General features: G+C 39.2%; 1 protein-coding gene across 3 annotated transcripts in view; it reads right to left on the reverse strand.

Annotated features, from left to right (window-relative positions):
* NELL1 (neural EGFL like 1) overlaps window positions 1–16,977 on the reverse strand; it is a 284,811-nt gene that overhangs the window by 206,484 nt on the left and 61,350 nt on the right. For all 3 annotated transcript variants that reach the window (XM_021528533.2, XM_021528532.3, XM_021528531.3), the window contains exons 6-11: window positions 14,753–14,825; window positions 14,429–14,511; window positions 11,129–11,263; window positions 10,206–10,308; window positions 6,748–6,821; window positions 243–342 (exon numbers count right to left, since the gene is read on the reverse strand). In XM_021528533.2, coding sequence (XP_021384208.2) covers window positions 243–342; window positions 6,748–6,821; window positions 10,206–10,308; window positions 11,129–11,263; window positions 14,429–14,511; window positions 14,753–14,825 — 568 coding nt within the window. The remainder of the gene's footprint in view (window positions 1–242; window positions 343–6,747; window positions 6,822–10,205; window positions 10,309–11,128; window positions 11,264–14,428; window positions 14,512–14,752; window positions 14,826–16,977) is intronic.

Below are 16,977 nucleotides of genomic sequence, written 5' to 3' on the forward strand. Positions count from 1 at the left end.
ATTTTAATAGGAATTTTTAGGAGATAATGGATCCTTTCTCCTTCAGCTCTTTTTCTTCTCCCTCCTCCTGCCCAATTCAGTGCAATTACAGCTTTATATCTGGTAAGTCTTCTAACCCAAAGGAGTATCACAGACTGGTTTTAGAACCATGAGATAATTAATATCTCATTAGAAAGGAAATGCTCCTTTCAATGGATTCCCCCCTTGAACCAACAACTTCTATTCCTTCCAAGCTGGCTTACCTCTACAAACACTGCAGCACTGGTTCTCTGGAAGAACGTGATCTTTTTCTGAGCAGTTCAGTGGTGGACAGGTCTCTGTCACTTTTACTAAAACTCCATTCTGAAAATAAGCAACATTTTTAAAAATTACATTGGTGAAAATACATGCAGAGGCAAGGATCACATACTTTTCCATCCACAGCACTAGTAATCTCCAGTCAAAACCCTGCTAAATTAACAAGTAAGTTAAATTCATTTGTTCCACTATAATATCAAATCTAGAATAATCAACAGTGCATTTCTCTGCCCAGCATAAAAAAAGAATTAAAAGACAGGCACTTCAGCTCAAAATTCTAAGCTAGTTTTACCAAATATGTAGTCTCAAAGTATAGTTTTCAAATATTTGAAGGAATTTAAGAATTTCATTCCAGCTTAAAGACAGTTTTCCTGCTTTCTGCAAATATGAGCTTTATTCTTCTTATTTCACAGTCCACATACTTCACTGATAAGTTATTCAACTCCAATTTACACAGCAAGACCAGTATTTTCAAGTGTTGTGTTGTTCTGTTGTGTTCAATTACAAGAGCCTGCTCTTTAGAAGAAAACTCCTCTTGAGAGATCCCTACAGAATCTGCTGTGTAAAAATCAAGCTAAAGACATTGCTATGGTTTTGATTTCTAGATTTAGAATAAGACTGTGATAGGAGGTCTAGATGCTGGTATAACTTCCTGTAATCATAGACATAGAGACTTCTTGGGGAGATTTTTCCATCAAATTTTACTCCATTTTCTCCCATCCAGCAGATCAGCCTCACTACATCCCCAGACCAAACTGTTCTCCAGTGCTTTAATTCATTGTTTCTTAAAATCTTGTCCCAAAATAGCCTCCTCTTACTTATCCCCCTTCCAGCCTTCTTCATTTACTTCATTTACAAGATTTACTGTTCAGCACCCCTTCTGCAACTATGCCATCACTGAAAACTTGCAAGTGGAGCAAAAATTAACAACTAGGATTTTTGCTCAGTAGGAGCTACAGTAACTACCCCACAGGACTGTCCACACCTGAGTAATCTCATTTTCCAAGCTATGAAACTCCACTAAGAAAGCAGGCAGCCTGCTATGTTGCCAAAACACCTTCTTAACATCAGTCTAGTCCTCACTCCTCACAGAATATTTTTAATGACATCTCAGATGGCAGAACAAAAAGGCGGAATAAGAATTTCTGCTTTCCTCAAATAAAGAAATTTCATTTTCCAGCTATCATGTCTACTCAGAGAAGTTTAAAAATATGATCCAAACATAGGCTGATTGCCTTTACTGGCAAGTTTTACCAGTTGCTGTCATGAATAATGCTAAAAAAATCCACAGGCATCTGCTTTTCTTATTTTTTGTAAGAAAAAGCAGCTCCCTCCAGCAGCACAGAGGGCACACATCATCAGAGCAAGCGGCCAGAAGAACAGTGGAGTTAACGGAGTGTCCTGGCTTGTAAGATAAGCATGTGTTCTATTTGCCATCTGTTGGAGGTTGGGCAGTTTTCTTATCTCTTCCAAGAACAATGTCTCCCTCTGGGGAGATATCTTCTGTTAATGGACCATGGAATGACTCACTGCATGACTGGGAAAGTTCCATCATCCCACTGGGAGAAGTTCCACCCAGAGGGAGGAGCCAAGCACCCCTACCTGCATAAAAGCAGCATTTTTGGGACACCAGGGCAGCCCTTCACTGGATTCCCAGAGGAGCAGCTTCTTCTCTGCTGGATTCCCAGAGGAAGACCAGGCCCAACTACTCCATCTCCAGACCTTCAGAGAAAACTCCACCCTTCTCCAGATCCCCACTCCAGCAGCATTTCATCCGCCCCTCCAGGAGGAGCAGCCACCATTTAACTGGACTATTCCCAACACCCTGACTCCCCAGGGTGTCAGGTTCCTGACTCTATCACTAGTTTTGTTTGTACTAATTACATTTTTTTTAATTTTTATTCTGTTTTTTCCTAGTAAAGAACTGTTATTCCCATTCCCATATCTTTGCCTGAGAGCCTTTTAATTTTGAAATTGTGGTATTTTCCATTTCACAGGAGGCTCTTGCCTTCCTTCACAGACTCCTGTCTTTTCAAACCAAGACACGGAGGCATCCTGATCTCACTTCCACAAGGGAAAAGGAAGAATCCCCCGTGGTTGTCTGTGCAACTGCAGGATCAAAGGTGATAAAAGTACCAGACATGGAGCCATCACTTATTATCACCTTATCAAAGAACCAGCTAGAAAAGCTCTGGCTGTAACTCACTGCCTGTTTAAGCTCAGACAGGACAATTACAGCAGAAAGAGTAAAGGATGTCAGCACGCCAACAAAAAGTGTCGACTGACAATAAATCTGGCCAGGAAAATATGGCAAGAAATGCTATGAAACTCAAATGAGTGTCAGGATAAGTCAAAAAGCTAAAGACAAATTTATTCCAAGCTTACTGCTTCTTTAGTGACTCACAAGGAGATTAAACAACACAAATTGAGAATACCATTAATTTAATGACAGTAAGATTTTATTTCCTTAAGTCTTCTATTTTCTGAAGAATTTGCATCTTGGGAAAACAAATTAAATTTATTTGTAATTAAGTTTTAAAACAATTAAAACATGTCCATGTTGAGTATTCTTTGGGTTAAAATCAATTTGTTATAAGCTAGTATAGATCCAATTATAAGAATTATCATCATCAGATTTCAGATTTTATCCACTGAGATAAGTAAGAAGAGTTCACACTTCAGAATTATTGCTTCAGGCAGCCTTAGAAAAATTATTCCTTTTTATATTCAATTCACATATGTAGCAGTTGTAGAATGTGAATAGAAATAGATGTCAAAAAGACATTTTTTCTGGAATAAATATATCAAGCTTCAGTTGTGACATACAATCCACAAAGAATGAGATCTGGAGTCAAAAATTTACAACAAGATAATTAAATTTCTTGTAATTATCAAGGTAAGTACATTTAAAAAAGGATTGGATGTAAGCCTAATCAGTGACATCCATTGAAAATCTGAACAACAAACAGCTCATCTCACATGATCGGCTTTGAAAATTATTTTCAAGATTTCAGATAAGGCTATTTTGGTGGGTTTTTTTATTTCCTGTCTGAATTTATCTCTGCCCTAATTCCGGACAAGGAAGGGTTGATCCCTGCAGCAGCCAGGAGGGGCATGGCCAGGACAGGAGGTTTTTCTACACCACCAAACCCTGAGGTGGGGCTGGTGGGGTCCAGAGGGAGCAGCTGGGTTTTGCTGCTCCCTGTGAATCGATCACCTCTTCCCTGTACCCTTTGTAATCACTATTATTGCTGTTACTGTTTATTTTCTTATGTCCTTGCTGGCTCCAGTAAACTGTTCTCATCTCCACCCATGATCTTACCCTTTTGTGCCACCAGATCTCCTCTCCATGCCAGCCAGGACAGTGAGAGATGTGCTCACCACACCCAGGAGTATCTCCTGAGCCACAACAATCTGGCGTTGATCAGTCTCTTAGGACACAGTTTCAAGCAGCAGCCTTAGTTGTCACCCTGAAGAAGCACATCGTTCCTTGTCTTTTTTACAAAAAACTTTTTAGTCAGCCTTCCTGAAAGCTGTGGGCCCTGTCCATCTTGTATGGCACACTGTGAGTGCCTGCTCCCAGCATTAATGAAGAGGCATTTATTTTTGTACCTTTTGCTGTCAAGCATGTCATCTGTTTATGAGCAGGCATCATGTCATTCACAGGCAGTCGATCAACTGCACATTCCCACACCAAGAAAAGTTATAAAAAACTTTCCACTGACATTCAATGGCCCACATCACCATATGAGTAAAACAAAACAAAAAAAAAATAAACAAACCAATAAACAAAAAAAAAATCAAACACTTATTGAATGCAGAAAAGTGCAGTTATCAAAAGCTCATACACACTTGCATTTTCTGGCCTTCTCACCACAAGGGAGAGATGGAAAAGCTGGGAGAGATCAGCCATGCACCATGAGGATAAATAATAGACTGGAGCATCTCACAGGGAGAAAGGCTGGAGAGGAGAAGGCTCAGAGGGGATCCTACAGACACATAAATACCCAAAGGGAAGGTGCCAAGAGGATGGAGCCAGGTTCTTCTCAGCTGTGCAGTCTCCATCCTTGGAGAGACACAAAAGCCATCTGGACAACTGGCTCCAGGTAACCCTGCTGAAGCAGAAAGCTGGACAAGATGACCCTCAGAGGTCCCTGCAAATCTGAACTGTTCTGTGATTGTTAGAAATACCTGGGTGCTCTTTTTGTCATTGTAGATTCATCTTAAGAGTGTTTGTGGGCAGGATTCCAGCTGGGAATGGTTGTTCATGAATAACATCTGTGCTTATGGTTAAGAGGATGTGCATCGTAAATATTTTTAGTCTGGATTAGTTTTGAAAAATTAAAAAAAAAAAAAAGGCCTCTCAGCCTGATAAAGAAAATCTTTGATCTAGCTGAATCCAGCAGTAGTAGTAGTATTTTTTTTAGATGGAAAAATCAATACAAGTTAAAAGCCTCTTAAGTTTGGATCAGTACTTATGCAAAGAATAAGGAATCTATCTTTAACTTGAAATTTCACGTTTCAATTTTTATTTGATCTTTTTGACATTACTCACTTACAAATATATCCTCCTTTACAGACACGAAGATTTTAAAGTCATCTTTATTAACACTATTACACTGATGTGTACCCTCCACTGTATTCCTTCACGGATCAGCAGCTTTTGAAACTTGGTGTCAGTTTTTCAAATTTTGTACGGTCCTCCCCTATTACGAAGTCCCTCCTTTTTTCATACAACACCACATGGGACAGAAAACAATGACACAGCCACACTCTGACCCATCCTTCACCCTCCATCCAGGGAGCATTCCCAGCTGAGGCAGTGGACAAGCAGGTCAGACTTAGGAGGTCATGCTGAAGAAATATTGAATTAACCTCCTGCCAGAGACACACCAGCCCACAGAAACAGATGCAAGCACCCTCTTAGAAACTCTCCCCAGGCCAGTGAGGTTTAATGTTTTGTTGGAGCACAGGTGTGGACAGAACTTCCATTTGTTGGAGTTTTTCTGAAGGAATGCATCAAACAAGCTGGAGTCACCCAGGCTGCTTGGATCCCTCTTGCATGTATTCACAGGCAATGAACTTTTCAGGTCAAAAGTTAAATCTAATTTATAAGTGAAATCTAATTGAAATCTATTTTGGCTGAAGAATAAATTTCAAAGGCAAACTTTCAGCTCCAGCTTCTCTCACTTGGCTACCTACCTGTGGAACCTGTGGAAACACAAGCAGATTTTTACCCCCAGGTTAAGTGAGCTTGTGGTTAAAAAAATGCCATTGGACAGTGCTTAGGTCATTCTGAATACGTTTTTTTTTATGGTGTAACATTCACAGATGTTTTGAATATTTATCAATACTGTCAATTAAGATGCAAATACCAACTGCAATGTTACTGTAATTAAAATTGCCATATTATTTTCCTTTTAACAATAAGCAAAATACAAAAGCCATTTTCATTATTTTACTCATTCTTAATGACAGATATTTGATGGCTGGTATTTGCTTTTAATCTTCCTGAATGAATTATCATACTCCTAATGATGAATATAACACTCTGATTTATAGCACAGAGAAGTCTCACAGACGTAACTCAGATCACCCTCTCTGGTTTCACTCCTGTTCTCATTTTATACATGTACTTTCACTCTCAAATAAACATTCTATGTCATCTTATAAATAACAGGCATCTTAGTCTTCCTTTCAAGGCAAAAACCTTGCCCACGAATTTGGATAAGCAGTGCTGAGCACCCCATAGAGCTCAACAGTAACAACAGCAAAGTCATTCTGCATAACAAGTTGTTTTCACAACATCTGCAACCAGCTATTGTCCATTTCCATTAGTGAACATAAAATTGCTACTCCATACACGGAGCTCCAAGCACAACAATAACCAGATCACTGTAATCTTTTCCAGTGCACATTCACCAGCACTCCCTGAATGGATCTAACACAGCCTCCATTCACCTGTGCTCTTGAATACTTACTATCATAGCCCAAATGCCATGAATTTGCTAAAAAGAATTCAGTCCTCTCCAATACTCTGTAATTTACCTCAATTATTAGAAGAGCTATATATAGTTTGAACAATACTAGGGAAAATATAGACTAACCCACACAATATAACAAGAAGGTTGCTTCAAATTTTAGCAATTTGGCTGAAATAAGTAATTTGCTCAAGAGGCTGTTACTTTTTTCTAAAGCTCATGAAAGCAGAGATAAGAGAAAATATTCTTCCAAATCATTTTTCCCATATTTTCTTATCCTGCAAGGGTCATATTCCTGCCTTGTTTTCCTATTTGTGGCTTTCAGTGACTTCAAGGTCACCTTTTTCAAGACAACAGATGTCATATTTGCATGAAAGAAGCCTAAAGAAATGCACTAACTTTTCACTGCCACTTCTGCACACCACAGATACATTTAAAAACAGGAAAGGTTTATACAACTGAAACTTACTCGACATTCCCTGCAGCTCTTGGTTAATACTCGTTGACCTTCTGCTAGCACTTTGCCTCCATAGATACACTTTGCTGTAATTCGAGAGGAGGGAGATTAAAAATTAATTAAATCAGTATTTAAGCAGCAAATAAAAGCAAGGTATAACAAAGAAGTAAAACCAGTATTCATATACACTAAAAAAATATCAATACACTAAAGATAGGATTCATTTTGCTTCCATCAGAAGTCAGCCAGTCATTATATCAGTCATATAATTACAGGCAAAGTAATGAACAATAAATTCATTTTAAGAGAAAGCAGCTTCTTTACCCAAACTAAAGAGAGGGAATAGGAGCATAAAAAATATGTCCTGGACTAAATAACCCCATTCAATAGAAAATGTTTTCACTACCAATATTGTGTAGTTGCATTATTTGCATTATTTGTGTTACCAGAGGTCCTCATGACTCTCTTAAAGAACTGGAGACATTTATCAGCATCCAGTTCATCACAAGAATAATGTAAGCACAGATTTCAATTAAGCCTTCATATTTTTTGTGGGCACAAAGGTGAACTCTTCAGCTTACTGGAGGACTGCACTAACAGATTGGATGCAGTGAATGACTACTGAATCAACAAACTGCAAAAATCTATTCCAGGAAAATATTCTTCAGGCACACATGAAATATGTAGGATTTTCCCAGGAAACTGAACTCCTACTGCAAAACTCTCATCTGAAGTTTTTGACCCTTCTGCCAAAGTGGCTCCACAAATGAACCAACAGACTGAAACAGAGAGGTATGTGGTCATTCCTCACTCACTCCATGGCAAAGTCACCTAGCCTGGCACTACTGCCACCAGGAAGAAGGCAACGGGCATCAGGGCCACAGCAGCAAACAGCTTGGTCAATTATGACCAGAATTATCACAGTCCCCATGCAACTACATGTTTAAATTCCAATTCCAGAGAAGGACAGTAAATCCATCAATTAAAGTGAGCAGCTGGACTGTTATGATCTCACACAAATCAAGTCTCCACTATGAAAGTGCCCTACATTACAAACTAGATCATTGATAGACACTGACAAAATAACTTTCTGCTGTGGATTTTCAACTCTTTCTGTACCTGGCCACTAAAAGTCTGACCTGACACCCTGAAAGGAAAGCTAAAAGGTGTGAATTCTGTGCTGGAACTGAACAGTGCTTTAAAGTTTTGAGAGTCAAGCCACTTGCACAGTGCAAGTGTTCAGAGCAGTCTGTTCCCAAAAGACACAGCCTATCTAGGACTGTTCCACCCGAATTTCCCTCCTCAGTGCCCAGGTAAGGGAAGCACTCACAGGTGTGTCCCCCTGACAGGTGATGCCAATAGTTCCACAGCAGCAACTCTCACAGCCAGTTTGATTCCCAAATTTTAAGCAGAAGAGACTGCTAGATCAATCTTCGTGAACCTTCAGACATAAATTTGCTCCTAATGATTCTTTGTGAAAATGTTCATTTCTTAAAAAAAGTGATTTACAATTTACAGGCTAACACAGTTTTCATCATCACTAAAGCATTTTAAAAGAGGCATCTTCCTCTTGGCATCCTAGTTTTCTTTGTTTTTCAAAAGCTGCCCTAGTTTTTATGCCTGCCTTGTTGTGATCTCACTTCTGAAGAAAACTTCAGATGAAGCAGCTTTGCTTAAATTAGGAATCCCCGTAACTATTTTTAGGAGAATTTGAAATAGACACCTTCCTTCCTTCTTTCTGTTTCCTGCCATGACTGCTTTTAACAAAAGAATGGACACACTGGAAAGCAAGTTAATGTACGATTCAGAAAAATTATATCTAAAATTATAGCTTTTTGCCAAATATTATTTTAAATGCTAACACAAGGTGGCAGGGATCAAAACTGAACTGCCTAAACCCCTTAACATATCAGACATTAGAGCTTTGCTCATTAACCCTTAGCTAAGATGGGAAAGCGTTCAATAACTCAGCCATTCAATAATCCCTAGAGACAGCAAATTACAACTGATGGTTCTATCAGAGCTAAATAGAAAAAGCACAGAGAAAATAACACCTGCAGTGCAGCTCTTTGGAAAACCTCTGCAATTACTACTATCTACCTAGAGGTGACTAACTGTGGTCCTAGCACATCATTTTGTCAAGGAGCTGGCATTTACAATCAATTTCAATCAACTTCCATACGTCTCTTCCCATTGACTGACACGCCGAGGTCTTGTCAGAATAACGAGTCAAGTTTGTGCCAATCACTGACAAAAGGCAAGTTTGATTGTTCATCTTTCCATTACAAAGAACAGGAACAGTTTACTCATGAGGGCATACACTGAATCTGCAATTTTGTGCCTTACAATTTCTTCGTGTCACATTTTGACCCTTGTGCATACATCCAGTTTCATGAAAGAATTTCCTAGACTTTCAGTGTTACAAATAAAAATATTTTGAGACAAATAACACAGGCCAGCATGGCCACTTTACCACCCAAGTACTCTGCTCATGAACATCTTTTAGTATGCAGAATATTCATGCTGACATATGAGAGAAATGAGATTACATGAGAAACAAGAGCAAGTGCAAGATCACAGCTAAAGGATATTTGTGCAAGGAACTAATGAATTCAATGACTGAAGAAGGGTGACAGAATGCTAAAAAAGTGTTATTATTTTCCTAATAAATCCCAAAATAATTCAGCATCCCTGTCCTAATAAATTATTGAAAAGCTCATGCATGACATTTACGCATCTTCCAGAACAGATCAGGGGAAAAAGAATTTGGGCTTCTTAAGGTAGGACTGGCATTTGTATACAGCTAAAATTTTCATACATAAATTGTCTTTGTTCCTTGTACTACTATTAAAGTAACCAATATTGAATATTCCTTCTGTGAATGTTACTTAACAGCTTTCATTCCCAGTAAAAGGAACTGAAAGCTGATGATAACACCAATCACAAAATGTACTTAGCTTTTCTTTCTTCTCATTAATTTATTTGGAAATTAATTACAGCAAACTACGGCTCCACACGGCAATGTTAAGCCAGGGTCTGATATATTGTCATGTTTATTTTAAAGAACAGTCTTTTAACTCGAAATAAAAGATAGGCGAAAAGATAACAGCTTGGTTAGTTACAAATCACAAAAGAAAGTTCAGACTATAGACTTGGTGCTCCTCAACATCAAGAGGAGACACCAACTGGAGCCAAGTCAGTCTTCCCAACAGGACGAATAATTTTATACTAAAAATAGGTAAAAATAGTACCTCAGAAATTTGTAATGCTTGTTCATTTCTCAGCAATTATTTATTTTCTTCCTAAACGTGAGGTTTGCATTCATAGAGTCATAGTGTTTGCCACTATGCCTCACGTTACCTGAACCACCAGGATCTCTGGAAACCATTCCGAGAGGTGCCTGCTGGCAGGACAAGGAGAAGTGTGCTGGAACAGAAGGCGAAGCAGCCAGGTCTGCGTGGTGCACTCACCCTTGCACACCTTGCAGCACTGGCTGTCCACGTGCACGGGCAGGGCATCGGGAGGACACTCCAGAGGGGGACAGGACATCCTCCGGCACTCCACAGCTCCGCCCTGAGCAAAGGGGTCAGCACAAAATTCAGCCACGGCTGCGCGACGAGCGAGCGGTTCACACAAAACACTAAGGACTATTTAAGTAAATGAAAACACCGTTCTGGATCACAAACCTTTAGTGACAGATTTAATCCCATCCAACTACAAAATTAATCAAAGTGCAGCTGAAGGTGTATTGCCTTCAGGATTTTGATATTACTGGTTTTACCCCCCAACCCAGAGCAAAATACATTAACTGGAAAACATAAGTCAAGAACATAAGCCCTACTTTCTGCATGCTGTTCCTATCGTCTTGGAGTTTTTTAACAATCAAGCTTCTATTTTCCTGAGCAAACAAAGGCTCTCTTCAGATATTTATCAAATAATTTCAAAGACACAAGTTTTGCATACTAATCCTCCTCCTGTCCCTTGTATTTTTCAGCCTGATAAATGCTGAAAACGAATCTGCAAGTTGTTACCATGCAAGATGCAACTAAGCATCTATGAATACCATTAAGATAAAGCCTCCTTTTTGAACCTTTTTGAAAAAGCTACTGCAGTGAAAACAATTCCAAACCAAACACAGACAATGCCACTCCTTCACCCCAAAACCACAAAGTCCTTAAAGCATTGTCAAGGGAAGGCAGATTTTATGTATGAAGCTTACAAATAAGGACTGTCAAAATTTTATTTATTTTACCATTTCCCCCCCTCTATTGTCCATGCTGCCACTAGACACATACTAAAAACACAGTAATTCTCAAAGTGAACATTATGTATTCAAGGGCCATTTTCACATTTTCATTAGATCCTATCCTTCAAACTCTTCAGAAATGCTTACTTTGCATGTGCAATTCCTGCAGTGATCATCTTCAACCCATGAGTCCTTGTCTCTGTAGATCAATCCATTTACTTGACAAGTCTTCTCACAATGACAATCTTCCAATTGACTCAGTCTTGTTTCTGCATAATTTAACTATAAATGAAATAACTTGATGAGATTTCTGCAATTCAAACACGTTATTTTAAAAAAGTAAAAACCATTACACTTATTTTTAGCAAAACCAACTTTGACCACAACCTTCAAAACGCTGAACCAGAAAATCAGCAGGTAAAAACTAACTCTATTCCTCAGATTTGGATGGAGTTAGCACATGGTCATCCTGCACTATGATCAGTGGAGAAACCATGCTCCTGGAGTAAACCCTGGGCTTGTGGCTAGGGTTGTTACAACAGAAATAGAAGCTTAATATTTAGCAGCAAATATGTGCATTCCTTCCCTGCCCATACAAATAACTGAAAGATGACAGTCTTCTGGTTGTTTTTTTTTTTTTTTTCCTGGCAAAATAAATACAAGAAATTAAAGAAAAAAAAATCAAAACTTACAGGGAAAATTTTGTGATTTGTGAAAGTATCCCTGGCTGTATAAACCCATGATGTAAATAAACCAGATTGCCTAGTCCATAAATGAAGACAAGTGCTTGATTTTTCTTGACTTTAATCAAAACCAAGATTGAACCTTTTTGACTTCCAGCAAGGAAAGGCTCAGTAGAAATTTCTGTGCTGGAAGTCTTCAAGTAACAAACACATCTGAATACAAAGCACACCCTAGTGGAGGCTCATAATTTACCAAAAGAAGTTATATTCCACTCAAAGAAGTGCAGGAGATGCCCAGACTGATTTCAGTGGCTTGTTAAAGCCACATGAATTATTTTAGCCATCACACTTAGAGGAACAAACAGTACTCTAGCCCAGCAGTGGGGAATGCTGCAATGTAACACAACCCTTTTCTCCTGCAGCAAATTAACAATTTAGTCAGATTGTAACACCCTGACATACACTGTGTCTTTATTTAAGGACACTAAATTAAACCAATTGAACACATCTACTGGAGAGATTCAGAATTTAACTCAAATTATGACAAAAATAAAATAAGCTTTAAAAACTATGATTTATTGGTCTTTAAAAGACGTGTCTTCACAAAACACAGGTAGGAAGAGGGTGTAAGGGTGGTTAGGTTGCTACAGGTCATGATCAAATGCTCCTTTCATAGCACTCCATGGCCATCTGCCATAGCCAGGGCTCTTCTGGAGCACTGGTACAGCCACTGTGTCCCACCCTGAGCCCACCAGGCTCAGGAGAGGTACAGCAGGGAGCCTCCCTTTGCTGCTTTCATTCTGCACAACTTGCACAGCTACTAAAATTATTGGAGCCTGAAACCAGTAGCTGGATGTTTCCTTCCCACCCTGAGTCTCCGTAATCTGAATTTCTATAAACTGCACATACACACTCATTGCAAACAACACTTGCTCCTCTATTCAGTGCTGTGATACAGCTGTAACCAAAGAGAGATTGAGAGAGGAGCTGAAATCTGGGTAGTGTGGAGCCTAAAAGCAACAACGAGACACCAAGACACTTTTTGAAAACATCTTGTCCGTGCTCTGCATCTCCTGGTGCAGGACCAGGAGCTGGGATGCTGCTGCTGTACATCAGCAGCCTTTCTCTGACCACACGCCAGGCCAGACAAGATCTCTGCAAAGCCCTTCAAATCCCCACAAAACACACTTGTGTCTACATTAGTAACTCTTGGCCATTGTGGCTAGGACTTAAAAGGCAGATACAAACCTTCATGCCTCTCTCCAGACCCCCTGTTTTTGACTTGCACGTTTTCTACCGAGTTAATTTCCTTTCCTGTTGCATGCATTTTGCCTTAACAACAGGACACAACTGCAACAAAGCAGTCAGTGGACTGCTGTAACAGGAAAGGAATTTGCAATGAAGGATTATGCCAGCACCACTTTATGAAAGGGCAGAGTCTTTGCAGTACAAATACTGTGTTATTTGCTTCCCCTCATAAAGTACTAGCAAGCAAAAATATAATTAACATCAGAGAAAGCAAGTTACTCAGTACACTGCATAATTGGAACTTGCTCATACCACCAGCAGGGCTCAAAATAATTGCCTCCCTTTCATAGCACAAGCAGAAAACTGAACTAAAAGCTGCACATTTTTCATTTGGATCCAGCCTGTCCAAAGCATGTCAGCTGAGTAAGAGGATTGCCAGCATAACACACATTCTCCAAAAAACAGTTTCCCCTTTCCTATTGGGAAGGGGAAAGAGCATTTGAAGGCAGTGCATTAAAAGGTGTCATTTTTTTTTTACACAAGCAGCACTTCTATGCAAATCCTGTTTTGGAAATTCCTACAGTGACTACACTGAGAGTAAGGGCATCTACAGGTTGGTTGCATCTGCACTTAGATTTAAGTAATTAGCATGTAAGTGCTGTTTCAAAGAGACAATTAACTACCCTCTACCACAAACCAGATGGCTCATCAACAGTAACCTCAAAAAGTGTTCAGATTCTTCTTTTAGCACAGATCAGGTGTCTGGTCACCTCTGAAACAGAGTTTCCTATCCCAAAACTTCAGCAGAACCTTGCTGAAGGGCCTTGGCTTAACACCGAGGTTGCCTGAGCAGAACCTAAAGAAAACCTCAAACATTTCAGACAAACAAAAAAAAAATCCCCAACACTATAGATTCCCATTCACCCTATTGCTGACCCAAAGCTGGGGGGAAAAGGAGAAAGAAAAGAACCACAAACCCAAGCCCACAGCACATCACCTGGAGCTGAGTTGACTTTTACACTGATAAAAACCATTGACCACAGCTGCTGTCAAGGTCAACACAGAGGTTCACAGGCATTTTCATTTTTGGGCCTCATTTCAATTCCCAGGAAGGAGACTACACCACAAGAAAACATCCCCCCTCTGACAGCATCACATGGTGAGGAAATTGTTGAGGGATTTCACTCTTTTGTTTCTGCATTTATCCCCCAACATGAAAAGGGAAATCAAGCTAAGGCTTCTTACAAAAAAAAAAAAAAAAATCAGACTCTGGGTATTTTTTCACTACCTTACAAATAATAAAGTAGGCAACAGAAACATTATTGAGCTTAAGGAGCAACCACAGAGCTATATCCATAAGACTACTGCAGACAGCAAGAAAAAAATTTGCTTTACTATGAAAATATAGAATCATTTTCATGGTATAAGAAATGGCATAACGAATAAATACTCTCATCTTTGTCTTATGGAAGGAAAGAAAGGAAATGGGCAACTAAAAAAAAGCTTAGGTACCTACTTTTGCAGTCATTTTTGCCAGGAGTTCTTGCAAATCCATGATTCCTTGCACCAGACTTAAGAAATCACTGCAGGTTGGGCATGCTCAATAGAGAAAGATTAAAAAGAAACAGAAAAGAAGGAAAAACACAATAACCCATAAATAAACAACAATCTATCACACTAGATTTATCTGCACATAAAATGCAATCTGTTTATACAGAATTCTTGCCTTCTGGAAGTCAGCACATGCAAAAATAACAAGCCTGGAAGTATTATTTTTAAAGCAAAGAAACAATCTGTTTGAAAAATCTAAAATAGAGACAATAAAAAGATTGCTACTTACTGCGATTCAGATTAGGACACTGTGTTATATATCCATTAGGTATAAAGATGATTTTCACATCTTGAATAACACCCTTTGCAAAAGAAGAGAAAACTGGTAATACAGATTACAAACATTCACTTCAATCTGTACTAGCTCTTTCACAAGTCATTTCTTCAGTGGATACCAAAAAAATTACCAGCTTACTCTGCTTGTGAGGAAAATAACTGAAGGTGAACAAAATATAACTCCTCCTATCTCTCTGTGTGTTTGGAATATTACAGTGATAATACTGCTTTCTCTTTTGTAATCACCAATATAAGCTGCTTAAACGTCTTTAAATGGGGTGAGACTGGTGAAAAAAGCAGTGAAATAATATCCATTGCTCAAGCCTATGACACACTTTTCCAAAAAACAAAAGGAAAACACAGCAAAACTCCTTCTTTTTTTAGCCAGATAAGACTGAAACCAAACACTAAACAGAGAATACCTAGTGCCAGATGTAAGTTTACACTTGCATGGCTTGGTTTCATTAAGCCTCCTCGCTCTGTATCTCAACAGGCAGTTTGGGTAATTGTGCCACCAGCCAGAATTCCACCCTCCCTGCAGCCCAGGCAGACAGAGGGATGCTGGCAGAAAATCAGTGCAGGTTTTTTGGGGCTCCTGAACCAAACCAGGCACCCTGTCAGTCCCTGCCCTGCCAGGACAGCCCCACAGGAGGCAGCTGATGTCCCTGCCCAGTGTCCCTGCACACCTGAGGGACTCCAGACACTTCAGGCAGTCCAGAAAATGCCAAAGCTTCTGTTTGTCCTGTTAAGTTCAGGATAAAGCATTTGCTTCGTGGCCACTAAGGGAGAAGAGCAAGGGAAATCAAGGGACCTCTAGTGCTGATATTTGCACTGCCTCTGACTGTTAATCACATTGTGACACAGCTCTACCTCCTCACAGATAGAAAAATTTCTTTCAACTGAAATTTACCATGATGGCAGTTATTATCTAATTAAATAACTGATTTGCCAGACTGTGCTTTAGTTTTCAGTTAAATTGCAATAGGGTGAATTCTGCAAACCAAGGGCATCACAAATTGCTCACATGCCACCCATAAACCCAAAACAGAGGCCTCAGGTAGTCCTTAAAGTCTGGCAAGGCAAGTAGCATTTACATGCTCATCTGTTCAAAGAGCAGAATGTAATCAGCAAGAACTGTTTCCTGCTTACTGTCCCATTATCAAATATTAACTGAAAATATTAACAGAGATAATCAGATCACCCTTTCTTGCAGAAGTATATACATTTATTAACCTTTCCACCTGTGAGAGTAATGAAACCATAAGTAACACTGTCACTGGAAATGGAACATCCTGAAAGCCATTTCACATACTTTCTGTCAGCAGTCATCAGTGAGAAATTAGGTGAGGCATAAAAATACACTTCAACACTTAAGGCTCTGCAGTGAAAAGCTCAGCCAACAGTGAATGAGATTACAAAGTTCCACCACACCACATTGCCTAGCTAACAAGATACCATTCAGAGAGAATGGCAAATTTTTCTCCAGCCTTTTTTTTTGTCTTTTTTTTCTTTAGGTGCATCTTCAAATGTGTTTGCTGTATCAGAGTCACTTTACTGTCTTTTGGATAGATTTGCATTTAGACATACCCTGAAAAGGAAACACAACTATTTTGTGTCTTAATTTCTGGCTACATGAAATTATATTACTATGTAATAACATATGAACATGAACTTCAGTTCACTAACATAGATGACTTCTAGGTCTATAAAACATCTGAAAATGAATTATTATGATCAAACATAGAAATAAACTTTCCAAGGGCAGAAATTTTGCTGATGTATTTTTTTAATAGAAATACTTCATTGTAGGCAAACACTTATTACAGCCATAATTATTGTAACGAATATGAAAAAGCTCTGGTTATTCCTGCTTCAGCATTAAGCCAAAAGCTTGGATTTGTCAGTGGTCAAAATCTTTCCAGTTTTTCCCCTCCCAAATAGACATGACCTTTATGTTACCAATAAAAACATTTGGCTAATGACAATCAAAGCTTCAGTTCAGCATCAGGACTTGCTAGCTTGAAGAGCCTTCATCTGGTGCAGGCAGATTACCAGCTACACTATGAAATTCAGGTTCTGCAGCACTAAAAATCAAGCCCAGTTAATTGCACTTCTCAACTATCTACTGCTTAGAACAGCCCTCCCACATTCTGTGAAAAGGCTCATCCATTCCATGAG

This window comes from Lonchura striata, chromosome 6, assembly GCF_046129695.1.
Source record: "Lonchura striata isolate bLonStr1 chromosome 6, bLonStr1.mat, whole genome shotgun sequence".
NCBI lineage: Eukaryota > Metazoa > Chordata > Aves > Passeriformes > Estrildidae > Lonchura > Lonchura striata.